The 17510-nt window shown below is 36.9% G+C and overlaps 1 protein-coding gene across 2 annotated transcripts in view; it reads right to left on the bottom strand.

Moving 5' to 3' along the window:
* Positions 1-959: 959 nt before the first annotated feature.
* The window catches only part of EDIL3 (EGF like repeats and discoidin domains 3), a 407727-nt gene continuing 391176 nt past the window's right edge, over positions 960-17510 (bottom strand). For both annotated transcript variants that reach the window (XM_046668389.1, XM_046668390.1), the window contains one exon: positions 960-3401. In XM_046668389.1, coding sequence (XP_046524345.1) covers positions 3252-3401 — 150 coding nt within the window. In that variant the 3' untranslated portion in view covers positions 960-3251. The remainder of the gene's footprint in view (positions 3402-17510) is intronic.

Raw genomic sequence — 17510 nt, 5'->3', positions numbered from 1 at the left:
TCATTATACTCCTGAGAATCACGTACTTAGAAAACAATAGAAATCATAGCAGTAGCATCTGATTAACAATGGCCAGATCACTCCTGGAACACAAGACTTTAAATATGCATGAGGCAAAAAAGAAGACTTTGGATTATTAGCATTCCAATAAAATTTCCACAGCTAAAAGGAGCAGGAGAAATGCACACATTTTAATAATTTTGGAAAGGTCCATTTAGCTGATATCAATGTATATTTGGAGGATATTGTAATTTCTACTTTTTTCTGTATTTGATTAATTGTCCCATACAAAGAAAAAGTAAACCAAGCATGTAGTGAAGAGTAGCGGACATCCATATTCAGACAATATGTGTATTCTTACAAATGTGTTTAGTTACAACCGCTTCAATAATATCCTAGATTTTCAAAAGTTTTATTTTAAGTTTGAAGACTAGACAAGGTCATACTGATTTTACAACATCCTACATGATTTAAGTATATATACAAAGAAAATAAACCCCAACATTGGAATATTACACAGCTTGAAAGTTTGCAAAGGTTATTTGTGTCTTCGTCATTTCTGTACTGACCGACACATCAAACGCCAGCAGTGAATATTTTATTTCATAATTTGTTGACTAGCAAAGATACAATCATTAGTACCCCAAGTCTTCAAAATTCACGCCAATCCTTATGAAGCCATTCAGAAAGAGAAAGTCAACCCTAAAATTAGAATTAGTGATTGGGATAAATGCTTTTAGTAGAATATAGATAAAATGGAAATGTTTAAAATTTTAATTTCATAGATTATAAAATTATCATATGATACTTTCTCCATACAGTGAAGACAAAGTGATTATTCTGTGTATTCTGCTTATGTGATTTTAGTTGTTTTAGTGTGAATTTAAATAAAATAAATTTGCTTCACTTTGATGTCATTGATACAAGTGACACAAAAGCTACATACTACTTCACAAGAATTATTAACATTTCCACATGTGGGAATCTCTTTATTGTCATGAATTTTGGGCATCATGGGACAAATAAATATCCCATTGGTCATGCCATGTTGGTGAAGAACACACAGAGCAGAGAGAAAATGCACAAGCAAGAGAAAGCCATTCAATGTATTTCCAGAAAGTAACAAATATAATTTTAACAAACCCCATTTGAAAATATTTGTTTAAAAAACTATCAATAGAATAAAATTCAAAACATAATAAGAAGCCATTAGTAATTTTGAGAAAGGAACTCATTACAAAGCGTTACTCATAATTTTTAAAGCATACTCTGTGAAGAATGAAGAACCATGAATAATCTGCAAAGGAAAATATCCAGCAATTTGGTGGGACAGGATATCTTTAAACAAATGAGGGCCAATGGCTAGACAGTAAGTGTGTGTATATTTTTGGACCTAAGTGATTATTTGTAACATGACTTTAAAATTTAGTGAATTAAAAATATTTAAATTCCTAATTTTAAAGTTATCTAAAAAAGGCAATATTGAGGACACAGCAATTTTGTTTGTGAAGGTGCTGAAAAATGATCATTTCAGACGCTCCAAATAGACAATTTCATAATAAGAACTTGAAGTAGAAAGCAAGTAGGCATAGGACAAATATGTGGCCAGCCAGTCCTAATTTTGCTCTTTTTAAAAATGCCGTTATGATTGACTTTCTCTTTAAATTCTTCACTATGGTTGAAGCCCCCTCCATATATACATCATTGAGGAATGCTGTTAACACATGGACAGACAGGACAATAACAGGTGGTTTTCATTATGCAGCACAAATAATTAATAAAGGAAAAAACTTCGCAGTGTTGCACAGGACCAAACATTTTGTACACATACCATACTGTCTTTTCCAGGACCCGTAATTTAAAACTCCAATAATTCTATGTCTAAGCCTTATAAACTAAATACTTGTAAAGCTCATAAATTAGATGTTGAGGACTTTTATGGAGGCAGTATGAGCTTTAATTTGAGAGCCATGTCAATGAAACCACCATTATCAATAACAAATTGTTATGATAATTGCTTATTTTTTCAGGACCTTTGAAGCAAAAAAAATAGAAATCAATTTTCATCTTGAAAATGGTTTACTACTTTGTCATTAGTAAGTACTTTTCTTCTCACAAATAACTACACATTGTGCTTTCCTGGGAAACCACCACCAGTTTCAAATGTCAATAAAATTCCAGTTTCACAGGAAATGCAGAGATGAACAGAAAAATAATGAGTATGCTTGGCCAAGCTATGCAGTGTTATCTTAATATTTGTTTGCTAAAAATTTTTTTAAAATAGACAAAGAAAGACTTCATTATTCTATTATTTTAAAGTAAAGATAAGGCTGTGTCAATACCAACAAAATGAAGATTTAGATTTCAGTGTAAAGGGACATAACAAAATTTTGTTGTTTATTTTGCAAAATGGTAGCATTGGGTTCTTTATTAAGGAAGTATTTGGAAATTACATAGTTACAGAGTCCTTCAAAATAGAATTGCAGATTAAGTCTACTGATATTAAACATGATCAACCTACTGATATTCAATCATGTTCCATATATATGAACAAGCGTGATAGTTCTTTTAGGCAAATAAAAGGAGAAAACTTAATTGGAAAAAATATGGACTGATTCAGGAAATATACACTATGAAGGCTATAGAATAGAGCCAAAAGGAAAAACAAATCACACAGTCTCTGATTAGAAATAATGAAGCTAAAAGGAGAATTATAACATCAGTTAGTACTGCATGTTACAGGTTCTTCTTCAAAATTCTGTTATAAACACTGACAGGTCTGGTAGACACGGGGAAACAACGAGGATAATGTAGAGTCATGACAGAAGGAAAAAAACCCCTTATTGCTAACATTGCAGTATGTCTTTTATAAGAATTAGCTGAGTACTGATTATAAAGGCTCTATCAACTCGTGCTTTTATTTGATAACTATGAGATTTTTTTTATCCTTGCTAACAAAAGAATGCTGCTTTCTTTCCCGAATACATTTCAACCAGTGTGAATAATTCAGAAAACAATGAGAAAAGTAATTCACAGTTAATGTGATGTTACTTAAGAAATTTAAACAATAAAAATCAAATTAAACGATTGAAAAGGCAGGCTTAGACCTCCTTAAAAAGACAGTGGCCTACCATAATTTGAGCACTTTTTCATGAAAAACTCTATTCAGTTTCCTACAGATTTTGCACAGTTCATTCCATGGAGATACTTTTAGGAAAATAGAGAGGAAGGTTGTGGGGCATGGGGTCTCCTCACTCCTCCTCTTTGCAGCCCAGCAGCTCCGACCGCAGCGTGATCCTCCCATACCAGGACCAGGGGAGGATTCTGATGTGCCGTGCATAGATGGGAGGGTCGATGACGTTTTTTCTGTGGGTGTCATTGTCAAAATTGCCCTGGAAAACCTAGTAAGAAAAGCAAAGAATATCAATCATATAGCCTTCTTTATCTTGGGAATTATTTTTATTATTTTCCTGTTTGGAGCATTTTCCCCAAATATGAGATTTGATAACTATTCATTTCATCTTTTTCAAAATATATTGCAGCTTCTTTTTAATGACCATTTTAAAATTAAATTGCCAATTAATGCTTAACTTAGAGTTGAATAAGATCAAAATTGGTTGTCTAAGGCAGATCTATCATCTTTTTCTGCCTATCAGGGTTTTTTTTTTAATGCAACAGATATGTATTTTTTGCTTCTATCATAAATTGATGTTGGTTAGGCAGCTTGCTGAAGGAGCTCTCTTCCAAGGGGTGACTCAGAGATCCAGGCAACTTGCAAATTACAGCCATCCTCTCAAACATGTGGCCTCCACATTCACAAGGGGCAAGGGGAGAGAGAGCTGTTAAATTGTGCAGGATGTTCTAAAGAACAAGGTATGGAAGCAGCTTACATCATTTCTAGATACATCTCATTGACCTTAACTAATTACATGATCCCAGCCAAACTGCAAAGGAGGCTGGGAAATGGGGAGGAGCACGTGAAAGTTCGATGAGCATGACAGTCTCTACCACAGTGTCTTTTCCTCACTTCTCACACAGAGAACAAAATTAACCCCTCCCTAAGAGAGACAACCCAATCAATATTGTTTTTGAACTACCGTTTTTTTGTTTTGTTTTCTTTTCAGCTTCTCTGTGTAGTAATTCTTGGATCCATACAATAGTGCTGTGATCACTGTGACTGATAATGCCCTGACATGTTGGCGTTGTATGACTGTTCTCCATTCTTCTTTTGTTTCAAAGCTTTTTTGAGTTTTCTATGGCCACGTTTATCCCAAGAGATCTTTATAATAACTTTGAGAAGGGGCTGCTTTGGAAAAATCAAAACAAAATCAAAACACTGGGATCCTGATAGAAACGGCATTAAATTATATATTATTTTAGGAGAAATTCATGTATTTATAGTATTTAGTCTTGAAGATTTTATCGTTATTTAGTCTATAGATTCTGAACATTTATTATTCAAGTCATTTCTAACTATTTTATATTTGCATTTTTGTTTTAGCTCAACTAGGATAATGAAAATCTCTTCAAGGTTTTCCTTTTTAACTTTATGAGGCATCTTATAACCGGAAGATAATTTTCTTTCTTGCTTGAGATCAAAACATGACTATACGGCCAAAGGGAGACCTGAAAATAAAACTCCCCCCAGGGGAAAAAAAAGAAACTCTATCATCACATGACAGAATATTTAACCCTCATCTTTGAACATTCTGAAATTAAAAGGAAAGTTTTAAAAATAGTCTTCCAGAATAAGTTGGTTCAGTCTCACATGACCACAAAAGGTCCCCTGGAAAGAGAAAATAATGAAGATATTCTCCTCTAAAGCATGGCACTGATTAACAGAAACAACAGACACGTTGGGATAACCTTTCTGCTGCTTCCATGGAAAGATTAGGTGTGGTTGAGGGCAAATGCAAAGTGCCATTCCCATCTGGTGGGGAAATAATTTTCAATTTGACACAAAATATATCTCAAAGGCTATTTTTGAATAACTATTTGCTAAACAAGAGAATACTTAACTGTGTGCCCAGTCTAGAATTCATCATTCTGTCGTATCTGAATCCATGTTCGTTTAATAGGAATTTTCTCCTCAGCAATGCTCTGGCTTGCATTCACCAAGCAGGAACTAATTCTGGATTGAAATGTGTTACCAAATGAGAGTGTCTCTGTTAGCAAAAGCCCACGTGTGTAGGACATACCACGCAAACACTCACCAAAAATCTTTAGAAGATCGTCATTGCCACAACAGAAATAGAGTACATTCTATGGTTTCCTGACATTCTCTCTCACATGATGTTGGATTCAAATGCTTAACGGAGATGTGGTGTTATGATTTAATACAGAGTCTAAAGTCCAGTTTCATAGCCCTGCTAGAGAACTTAATGTATATCTTTGAAATATTAGAGTTTAAATTCATTAACTTTCACCTCGATCTATAACAGTCCAAAGATCGATAATAGTGTACAATATAGCGTCATCCCACTTCTTGAGATGGAAATACAGGAAGAAACACTTGTCTTTTAGGTCGCTGGTCTTCAGCACAAATTTCCATAAGACACTATCAACCCAGGAAGCAGTAGTTGAATTATTAGGTATACTTACCTTTTTGTAATGGACATTACATTTAGAGAAACTACATCAGCTCTGAAACTGCACACAACTGTGACATTTCTGATTGAATGTGTGAAAGTCATAGATATTTGAATGCTCATAAGTTTCATAAAACAGGATAATTTAAAAAACAAAAATTTCCACAGGAAAACAACCACATCTACAGTGGAATCACCCAAACCATGATCTAAAGGCACTGAAAATACACTATTATTTTTGGAGATCTCTCAGTAATGACACAGCAGAGAACACAAAGCACACACTTGCAAATTCTAACATGGCATCTTGTACTTGCTGTGCAAACATGTGGCCCATGTGCTGTTTTCTCGTCTCCAGCACTAGGAAGACCTTGCTTAAAAATGCTATTTCAATGTTTTACCTGGCAAAGGAATGCAAACTCAATATTTTTCATTAGCTTTGTAAAGTGTGTAAAAATTCCAGAAAAGTGCTGTCACACACACACTTTAGAGACATGAGCACCTCGATTGAAATCAAAGTCTGAAGAGATTGATGAAGAACCTTCGCCTCACGTAGAGGGGGAAATGTTATATATGAGAAGGAGAGTTTGCTTTGGAAGTTTTTAGAAAGAGTATGCACGTTTCAGTTTCAGGAGCGGGCTCAGCTAATTAGCTGCTGACAAGTTTGCTGATGTACTCAAACACAATAATACTTAGGGATCTCTCAGGCTTTTCCCAACATATGGGGCCTCAAGAAAAAGGCACTCAAGGTACTTTGGAGAGGCTTCCACAACCTAGGAGAAGATAAGAGAGAGAAAAATGCAGCTGCCTCAATGCGGCTGAGATCTTGGATTTTGTTTGCTAAGGTCAACTCTCCTGTGATATAGTTAAAATTCAAATCAGATTCGAGTGAGGATTCAAGTCTCAACACAGAAAGACTATCAGATAAAATAAAGCAATTAAGTGTTGCTTCCAGCATTCTTCATTAGAGACGGTGGTCTATTCGGGCGGGAGTAGACGTCATCAATAGGAGGCTGCTAAGGATCATGGAGGAAGGCAAGACTGTCCTCCAAGACAGAGAGCTGGGGCAAATCTCAGCTTCTCCTAGCAGTCACATACTAAGACTCTGCCTTTCAAAAATACCAAGAAATTCTTTAGGGATTTCTTGCACATACTATTTATTTAGCAAGTCTTCTGGTTTGTGAAGATGTATTTCTTTTTAGCTGTCCTAAACTTAACACATTAAAAGTTCTAGAGAGATTCTCATTGTTCTAACCTTTAGGAATTTATGTTCATATCATGCAAACAGCAGGCGGTTTTAAGCATTTCTATATAGCCTCCCTGAGCTCTTCAAGGCTCAAGAGTCGGTATTTTAGCAAGGTCTCAGGGGACCATCACTCCATCCCTGTGACTTTTGGTTGTCCCCTTCTAGATTTCATTATTTCCCTTCTGGTACGTGGGGACTAGAACTATATGCGAGAGTCCAGATATTGTGGAAGGGTTGAATAAGGCTTGCTCAAGTTTTCTCTGCTGTTTGCATTTGCCTTGGTAATGGCGTCGCAGAAATATACCACTGGCTTTATTGACTATACCTGTAGACTGATCTGATATCCTTAAGGGACAAAGGATAAAGATAAAAATCCATCCAGGGGCAGCATGTGTGTGGGGGGTGTGGGGTGCAAAAGCTAAGAATTCTTTACTGAGTGCTTATAAAGTAGTTAGGAAATTGTCTTTTTCATCTCTGTTCCCTGAGAAGCCCTGTTTTTATCTAAGTCTATCCGTACAATGGAAGAATCCGAGACCTGGAAGAAAAGACATAGATCTGTGGGCACATTCTTCCTTCTCTAACATTTCTGGCATGGAACTTTCAGCCTAATCACGGCAAGCTACGATATGGTAAAGCAGGTCTGTATTTAGACACCTTGAATGTCTGCCTTATTATTAGGCTGAAATATGACTCTAACTTCCATCTATTGATCCTAATGCTTGATTCTCAACGAGCATAGAAGTCTAGAAATTGAAGGAAAAACTCTTTTTGACATATTTAACAACAACTAACATAAACCTTTCAAACTCAAACTCAGTGTTTTATTTATTTATTTATTTATTTATTTGAGGAAGATTAGCCCTGAGCTAACTACTGCCAGTCCTGCTCTTTTTAGCCCTGAGGTAACATCCGTGCCCATCTTCCTCTACTTTATACGCAGGACGCCTACCACAGCATGGCTTGCCAAGCGGTGCCATGTCCACACCCTGGATCCCAACCTGCGAACCCTGGGCCTCTGAGAAGTGGAACGTGTGAACTTAACTGCTGCGCCATCAGGCCGGCCCCTCAAATTCAGTGTTTTAGGCTAAACATTCATGGTTCCTTAAAAAATTCTTCATGTAAGATGATTTTCAAATTGATCATCTTGATTGCACTCCATTGAATATCCTCTGGTTTAACTGTGACGCTATTAAAGTGTAGTATTTCCTTGGACATAGTATGTACTTATATAGTTATACTTCTATTAATGCAGTTTAAGATTTAAAACTATTATATTACATTTGGGGTCATGGTTGATTGATTTATGATCAAATAAACTCAACCTTTTCATAAAATTTCTCTTAAGCCAGAATATTCCCATTTACCTGTAAAATGGATTTATAGAGGATGTAGAAATTTACATTTATCCCAATTTCATTTCATTTTATTGAATTCATGACATTTTAAAAATTGCAATTCCTAGTTAAAATTATGATCTATTTAAAAAATAGTGGACTTTTCATGGACATTAGGATGTAAGTATCTATTTCACGAAGTTATCATTTATATATTATGTGAGTGTAAAATCCTATTTTTGTGGGTGACATAAAGGACCTATACTTACTAGTTTTTGGTTCAGCATCATAAAACTCGTTTTTATATACTTAGTATCAACATTATTTGAAACTTTTTTAACTGTCAAAATTTCAGAGTTACAACTTGAATCAATGCTTTAAGTGATTTAAAGTCTTATGAAAATATTCACAGAATTAGTATGCACAAATGACTTTAAATATAATACTTATTCATTTGAATAGTGTTTATAAAAAAGATTTCAGTAGGGGGCCAGCCCATTTCCCAGTGGTTAGAGTTCTGCATATTCCGTTTTGGTGGCCAGGGGTTCACAGGTTTGGATCCTGGGTGCAGACCTGCTCCACTCATCAGCCATGCTGTGGAGGCGTTCCACATGCAAAGTAGAGGAAGATTGGCACAGATGTTAGCTCATGGCTAACCTTCCTCAAGCCAAAAAAGAAGAAGACTGGCAAAGGATGTTAGCTCAGGGCGAATCTTCTTCACACACACACACAAAAGACTTCAGTTGTTTCTGATTCTACGACAAGATTATCAATATGTTTTAGGTTAATCTGCAATTTAATTTGTATTCTACTTTGCCATATATTAGAGCATTCCAAAAATTAAAACTTCCCATCAAAAAAGTAAAGTAAAAATGATTGCGTTAAATGTATAGAAAATTGTTTCCTTAAAAATTTTTACTTAGTGGTATAAATCTGCATCCATTAAAAAACATCTTAGTGGATGTTTTGTATGTGTGAAACTTCTGTTAGTGATTGGATATAAAAAGTTTGAAACCGAAGTGTGATTCTTTTAGCTGTCATAGACTCTAGCTGTTATTCACTGAGTTCAATTTTCCAGGAAAACGTACCTGCGTCTTGAAACCATTTCATGATTGAATGACTGGCATATCATTTTTGATGGTTTTTCTCTACAATCAATTCCACTAAACCAATGAAACTCTGTAACAATATTAGTCTAAATATAAGCACATTCTTTCAGACATAATAAGGAAACAAGAAACCAGTTTCCAGGTAAAGTCCAGTATTCTAGAAAATGTTCCATGGAAAATAGTCTCTACCAAGAATCATATTCTAAGAGGTACACCCCCAAAAAACCAAAAGAAACAAAAAACCAAGGCCTTTGTTGGAGAGAGTAGATTGTGGTAACAAGAGTCTACATTGACCATCAGTCTACAGAAGAATGAATCGGGGGATGAGGACACCCCAACAAATGCTGCAGCAAAACCCTCATTGGCAGAAGGAACTGCCACAGTGTCTTCCAACCCAAAGTATCTTGAGTAGAACTACCGCCCTTCAAAGGTGCAGATGAAGTAAGGCCTTAGGCAGCCGAAACAATGCGTCAGCAGAGTTCTGTAGAGTTCAGGATGTGTCCAATTTAGTATAGTCATAGTGTTTGCAGACACATGTCATTCCAGTGAAAAGTGTACAGTTCATACAACTTTGTGTAATATGAGCGTGCAGTAACAGATTAACCTTCCCTGGAGGGAGGTCTGATCTTTGCCCTTAGCTCCTGGGAGATAATACCCGTTTTTGGGAAAGTGCTGCATGATAAGAGTGTCTTTGTTTACGTGGGGGCCTTGGGCCACACAGAGAGTCTATGCTAACAATGCGATTTATGTGGGGGCTTTGGGCCAGCTTGACTACTGGATGGGCTGGAGACTAAAGTCAGCCATGTAGGCGGTCAGCCATGTAGGTGGTCAACCACGTCTGTGTGACCATGCTTCAATAAAAACTCAGAACATCAAGGCTGAGAAGAGCTTCCCTGGTTGGCAGTACTTCGTGCATAGTGTCACACATCATTGCTGAGAGAGGTTAGCACTGTCCACGACTCCCTTGAGAGAGAAGCACTCAAAGCTCTTGCCTGGAACTCTCTTGGACTCCACTCCATATGCCTGTTCTCTTGGTTGATTTTTATCTGAATCCTTTCACTCTCATAAACCGTAACTGTGACTATAACAGTTTCACATGAGTTCTGAGTCCCTCCTGAGGTGGTTTCAGAAACCTCTGAACGTGCAATTGGTGTCAGAAGTAAGGGTGGATTTGGGAATCCCACCCAAACTTTGCAGCAAGTAATTGACACTGAAGAGTTATAGGCTTCACGGGGGACTTTTTGATATTTGTAAAACTGATTAGTCTGAAAAGGGACCTTAATTTTCTGAAAAGAGATTGTGTACAAAACTTCCTCAGCATCATGTGCCAGGCCTGTGACCGATATTCAGACTTCAAAATTAATTGTGAACTTATTCTTTTCGTAAATCCTGACACGACAACCTATTGAAACTTACTTATTGTGGCCCTACACTTTCTAAATCCCCGACTCTTAGGTTCTACTCTATTTTACTTACTCTTCTTATTTTTATTTTCTGGATGACATTATTTTCATAGACATAAACTTAATGAATAAATCAAACTAGTGTTATTTGTTTTGTTTCATATTTCAGTAACAAAACAATTCAACCTCTTTATTCTTCTGTATTCATTTCATATCATTTCTGCAAAGGCTTACACATTCTTTGGGGAATGTTACTTTGGACATCTACTGGGGATTAATTTGAAATCCCCAGAGAAACTAGTCAGGTTTTCCAAAAGCTGTAGAGCATGGTGACATATATAAATAATTCTGCAGCATATTTCATATCAGATACCAATTTTTCTCTGTGTTCCTTTCAAAATGTTGTTTTGCTCCATAGGCCCTTTTAAAAATCCGGACCCTGGTTACTTCAGAGATTTCTCTGCTTCCCAAGCTCCCTCAATGAAATTATATGAGGCTTTCAAACTGCCTAGCCCAAGATTTTACTTCAAAGGTCCAATTATAGAACATTTTTGTTTGATGGGAGATGTGAAAAGAAAAACATGAGGACAAGTTCCGTGTCTTTCTTCCACCAGCGCATGAATCATTTTAAACCATCAAAATGAATATATGGATTCTTGAAGAAAATTATTTCCACTCCCATTGTTGCTCTCAGGAGATTTTTGTGGCTCTGAAGTTTGCTCATTTTTGTAATTATGTAGAAAAAATAGGTCTTTGGCTTCAGGGAATGCTACGTTTCACTGAACTGATTTGGCTTTGCTTCCTGCTCCTAGTATATATAAATCTCTGATTATATCCCAAGAAATTTTTTGCTAAACCACAAATTTGAGGCTCCCTTCGCATTCTTGCAGAACTATTTGCACTTTATTGTTCTTTCTGTTACACATTATTTTTCAAAACGCACCAATGGGAGATTCTATTGATAATTGGCCAAAAAGTTGCAAATATGTTGTCTTTTTTTCCTACTCTGGCAATAAAGGGCCATTTACTGGTTTTCAAATTGTCATACATTCTCCTTCATTTTCCTATAATTGATGTGAAAGCTGGTTGGCTGATATTTAATCCTTGTTTGGGAAAGAGAGCTGTGATATCTTTCTAAAATTCACTCTTTCTTGGTACTCTGTGGGTCAGGAGTGTTGGGAAAAAGGAGGAAATGGCACATCTTTGGGAATATTTTTAAGAACTTTTAACTTCTGGCCTCTCATAAGATGGCTCAACTGACCCAAAGAGGATGAGGTTAAGGGACCCAGTAACATCCACCTCTCTATTCCTGGCAAGCTGGCATAGGTTCTATCTCTGATTCGCGAGTCCACTGTGAGAGACACAAGTTAAGCTGAGGAACTGCTAAGATCCAACTCAGCGAGCTGAGAGGGGAAAGAGACTGGCGTCAGAGTAGCCATCTCTGTTCCTTCTGCGGTTTTCTTGTATAACCTCTGCACCAAGTAGCTGGAGATCTGGCAGTTTCACAGAAAGAGCCCGAAGAACCACACTGAAAAATTCATATGACTTTTGTTATGAGGTCTTGGCCCTGGAAAAAGACCCATCGAAAAAATCAAAGCAAAATATTCTAACTCTGTCAACTATGATCTTCCTTCTCCCAAACTCGCTGACATTTAGGATGCTGAGTCTAAAACTCAGTACGTGGGACACACTATCATGTTAAACTTCTTTTATGATGAAAGTCTCTTGAAGTAACAAGAATATCCTAGGAAATATATCACATAGGGGGATTGCCTATAAAGATTTATGAAACATAAAATATGCCATTCTAAACCGTGGCTATATTTTTAAACTATCTGCTTTCTAGCACTAAGATTTTGACTGCCATAAGAAATACTCCTACAGAGAAAACGCAACTCGAAAATTATCTGCTTTTCAAAGATATCTCCAGGAGATATTACCAGGAGTAGTTAGAGAATAAGGCTATCTAATTTTTTCTTATTAGTCCAACATCAGAAATGTAGAAATGCCTTTCCTCTTTTCTATAAAAGTACAGAGCAGTATGCCTCTCTTTTGAAGCCCAATGCTCATTTCTCAGAATTTCCTAAATCACACCAGGCATTTTGCATTTTATCAGAACCATCTGTAGTCTGACTCTCCTCCTTCATTGCAGATATCTTAAATGATGTGGCAGCAGAGAAACTGGTATCTGATAATTCCCGCCTCACATTAGGAACCTTTTCTTCACTCCATGTCCCTTTGAAGAGTTTCACCTTCTCTTGGTCAAAAATGACCTAGTACAGAGCTCTATGTAAGAGCACAGTAGTGATTTGAGCATTCGGCCATGCATCTTCTAAGCCAGACTGGTGCTGAGGAGAAAAGAGTGTCAGGGAGTGGGAGAAGATAATCCTGGAGGGAGGTGGCACAGTGGAATCTCCAAGCTGAAACAGGGTGTGTGGGTGTGCGCGCGTGTGCGTGTTTGCTTAGGCACAGAAGGAAGGCATTCTCCTTTATTGTCTCTCCTTCTGTGTATTCCCAGGAGACCATCTGGACCATCTGGGAGATTTTTAATAGAGACAAGGTTGCAAGATAGAAGATTTGGGATATACTAAAAAGTTATTCACTGTTTATCTGAAATTCAAATTTAACATGGTGTCCTTCAGTTTTTATTTGCTAAATCTGGCAACCCTAAATGAAGAGCGCAGGGAATCCTGGCCCTGAGCTGAGCAGTTGTGAACTCTGCTTTGGTCTGAGCTGAACCCTGGGTCTTATGGCCTCAATGAGTTAAGGGTATACTGATCATTAAAATATATTTGATAACAAGAGGGAAAAGTCAACTTTGCTCTTACTTATAGTTATTGGTGAACTACCAAAAAGAAGGAAAGAAATGAAAGTGCAATTCTGCTATGTAAAGTAACATTATTTCCACTCACTTGTGAGGAATGCCATTTTTTAATTATTATTAACTATTTAACATTTCATTTATCTGTACAAAGTTAATTATGTTTCTAGCGTTATAGGAAAGCAGGAAATTACATTTCTGTGATCTGTCTTCTGGGGTTTGGTCATCTGTTGACAACTTCAAAAACCCGAGAGGAATGCCCCTTCATGCAGGTATAATCAGCGGATTCATCTTTTATTTTTTAAAGCCATCTTTTAATGAGTTTTGTGTCTCAGATTACGCCAGAAGCTTTACGATGATGAGAAATGTGCTGCCTCTTTAATAAGGGCCTGAAGCGGGTTAGTGCAGATGTGCATCACAAGGGCGTTCCATACATGTTGATACCTTCCCTCTGAGACCCGACACGAGGGACTACACGATAAGCACTGTCAAACGGGGCACTGTATAGGGTGTGGCATCTTCAGAAGTCCTTTTGTAGTTTCCCATAAACAAGGAACTGGAACAGTATCTTTTATTCTTTTTCAGATTTAAACCATGCAAAAGCAGAACAAAACTGGAATATTAATTAAGTCATTTTGAAAGTATCAAAGTAGAGACTTTGAACTGCTCAACATATTGCAGCTGACGGTGTGACGGTGCATAGCAAAAATGACACGGTACCATGGACAACTGATGTTCTTGAGGATTTTTTACCTTCAAAATATACTATATCAAATAGTCAAAATATTAGTTGTTTGGTAATTACTTAGCAATGAAATGGGTTCGTATTTTTTGCTATACTGTAACCAATGGTCAATGCACAGTTCCAACAACCAAAACAATGACATGGTTTCTGTCATACTCAGGCTGATTAAATACCCGTTTTCAGAGTAGGAATGATAACTATTAGATTCACATTAAATAGGACTCTGTCATTTTTCTAGCAAAAATACTAAAAACTTTTTCTCAGCTGAGCTCTCTTGCTTTTATCAGGTTCATCACTGCCTTTTAATGAATAACAAGATACTTGAATTTTTAACACCCATCTCCACCATTCAATATATATATTTTTAACTTTTGTCAAAACTTTAGTAAATTCACATTTGACAGTTTGCCTCCCCCTGCAAATCAACATTTTTTATGTGTTAACATTTTTAGTTAATGCATAGGGTCATAGTTGAGCTAACACTTGAGGGCTCCTCAAGAGTAGTAACACAAGCATGATCTAAATAGGAGATTGAGTACTTGTTTTCCACTGACGAATACTGTTATTATACCATTGTGTCTAATATGGAAGTCAAACATAAACATGAGATATTCAGAATTTTCTGTGCAGAAATTTTTATTAATTTCTGATGAGTGATAATGGATTAGGAAGACAAAAATTAGGAAATTTTAAGTTTTCCAACATTTGAGCATGCAATAATAAAAACTTTTATTTTTTATTTATGAACAATTTTATTTGAATAACACTGTTATGTAACACATTCCTTGTGTTTTTCACACATATTTTTTTCAGCCATGCAGCAACATCTGTTAACCAGAAAAACTATATGGTTTTAAATTTTAAGGTAGTTTATCAAATTTTCTGAAAATAAAGAAGTTCTGAGTTTTGGGGGCATAGATAATTAACACAAAGAACAAACACATATTCATTCCTTTTTATTGCATTTCTCTGCATTGTTGTCTCCTTTCTCCATAAACTTCTATCTTATTGAGAATAATGTTTCATAGCATCTGTGCTGGAATGTTACCTGTCACCAAAGAGGAGTCACAGCACAGGGATGTTTTTCACCCTCCTTGCCCCCAACCCACCCCCAAACTGGTGAGTTTTATGGATTTTGTGCCAGATGTTTACTTGTTTTTTTCTGCTACCTGATCATGTGTCCTCAGACAAGCCCTCTGCTTCTGTTTTTTGTTTCAAATGAAGAAGATTAAAAAATCCAAATGCCATCTAAGAGAGGTAAAGGCTTCATTGGCCAAAATTAACTGTATGTTTTACATTGCTAGTCTTTATCTTTAATATGGTAGCATGTGAAATAACATACAAAGAACTTTCTCTGCAACTTCAAAATCAAGAAGAAAGACAGCTAGCTTTCTATTGCCATCTCCAAATAAACCGAATGACCTTACAATTAGTGAGCCCCTTAAGATCGAGTTTCTGATTCTTCCTGTGGCTCGTCTGTCACTCTAGCTTGTCTTTCCTTTCTAGCACGTAGCTAGTTACTGGATTCTACAATTGTAATTAAGTTACTAACCCTCTCCCTGCTCACCTCCATCCCATCAGCCCCATTTCCTCTTCCTCCCTTCCTTTCCAGTTCGTAAACCCTTCTTCACCCTAGGTCCAGGAGCAAACACGGTTGGGTAGGCAGAATACCTGGAGCTCCTGTGAAACATGGAAATGGAGATACAGTCCTCCTTGTAGCTGATCCAGTCCTGCCTATTTGCTTCTGGACTAGCAACCAGTCTCTGACTTGTTTCTGATCCCAAGCCCCCACTTCACAACTGGTTCTGACAAGTGAGTGCCATCACGTTGTTTTCCGTGCACCTTAAGAACAGCTATCACACTACTCACTGGTGACAATCTACTGTTTTCTGAATTTAAATTTGTTCAAAGTGGTTGTCCTTTCCCAATCCAGTAGGCAGATCTAGCTCTGCAAACAACTTTCACTTTGATATATCAATTCCTCTATACGGGGATATTTCCTAGAGATGTGGCCTTATTGGTCAGAGGCCTTAGGAAAATTTACAAGGGTCCCATTCTATTTTTGGCAGGATAATGAATTATAAAAGCTACACAAGGAATTATAGGATTTCCTTAAATTTTGTAGTTGGTATATATACATTATGGACAAACTGAACTTCTTTATTCATGTTTTCACTAAATACTTTGTCTCTGCACGTTACCAACCTTCATTCAGTCTTGATGAACACGTTAGCTCCTAAAACTGCACTGCTTTTTCTGTTAATCCCTTAATCCATCAGTTTTTATTGCATTAAAAGTAGAATCATGACGTTAACGATTATCTTCCTCAATCCACTCCTGGGCAGTGCTATTTAACATAATTTAAAATTAAAAAGAGTGAGTTCATCATTGAACTTTACATTCTGCCACAATAGAAACATTCTTAGGTGGTGTCCTAAGTTCGAAAATCCAATGTCACCCACATTTATGTGAACATAGGCAATTTTGTATTCTGCACACCAACCATCTTCTCGTCACGTCCCATAATATTGAATTACGACAAGGAAGAAAGCAGATAAAATTCTAAATAACAGTTGATACCAGATGGTGTTTATTTAAATAACACTGTCCTTATTTTCAGACAACGCTGAAACTACATCTTTGTCTCCTGAACTTAGTTCCAATTAAGTCACTCATCAAATACCTAAGTAAATATACTACTGTGACTACATACGACTCTCTAGTATGTAGGGGCACAACTCACTTGCTATTTTTTAATTTAAGCTTTTTGTGTAAAGTCAGTTCATCCTTGGAAATTGCTTTCAGAAAAGCAGCTTCTTTTCTTTCCCTCTCTGCCTGATTTGAAAACAGTCACAGGTCTCTGAGTGGTTGAGACTAATGGTCTCCATGCAAGATTCTGGAGAATTTGTCCTTGATCCTGCTGCTCAGAAACATGTGGCTGCTCCACCTTGAAAGCCTCCTTGACCCCCTTTGGCTTCCCCCCTGCCAGCATCCTTCCCGCTGACCACCACTGGGAAGTCTATTTATTTACCTTCTAAGGGATTCCTCAGGTTCTAAGTTTCCGACCCAGATCAAATTTCAAAAGAACAGCATGGCTACTCACTCCTGGACTGACGTCTCTTTTAGTCTGCTTCACTGATGAGCTGGACTTTCGAGGCTTTAAATATTCAAGTTTAATTTCAGCTACTTGAGAGTGCCAGCAACAGCAGGCAGGACAGGATGCCCTGTGGCATCTGTAATACTGTTGAAGTAGAATAGATCTTC

The sequence above is a fragment of the Equus quagga genome, chromosome 7 (genome assembly GCF_021613505.1).
Source record: "Equus quagga isolate Etosha38 chromosome 7, UCLA_HA_Equagga_1.0, whole genome shotgun sequence".
NCBI lineage: Eukaryota > Metazoa > Chordata > Mammalia > Perissodactyla > Equidae > Equus > Equus quagga.
The sequence above is the reverse complement of the archived record's forward strand: the minus strand, read 5'-3'. Positions and strand labels throughout refer to the sequence as shown.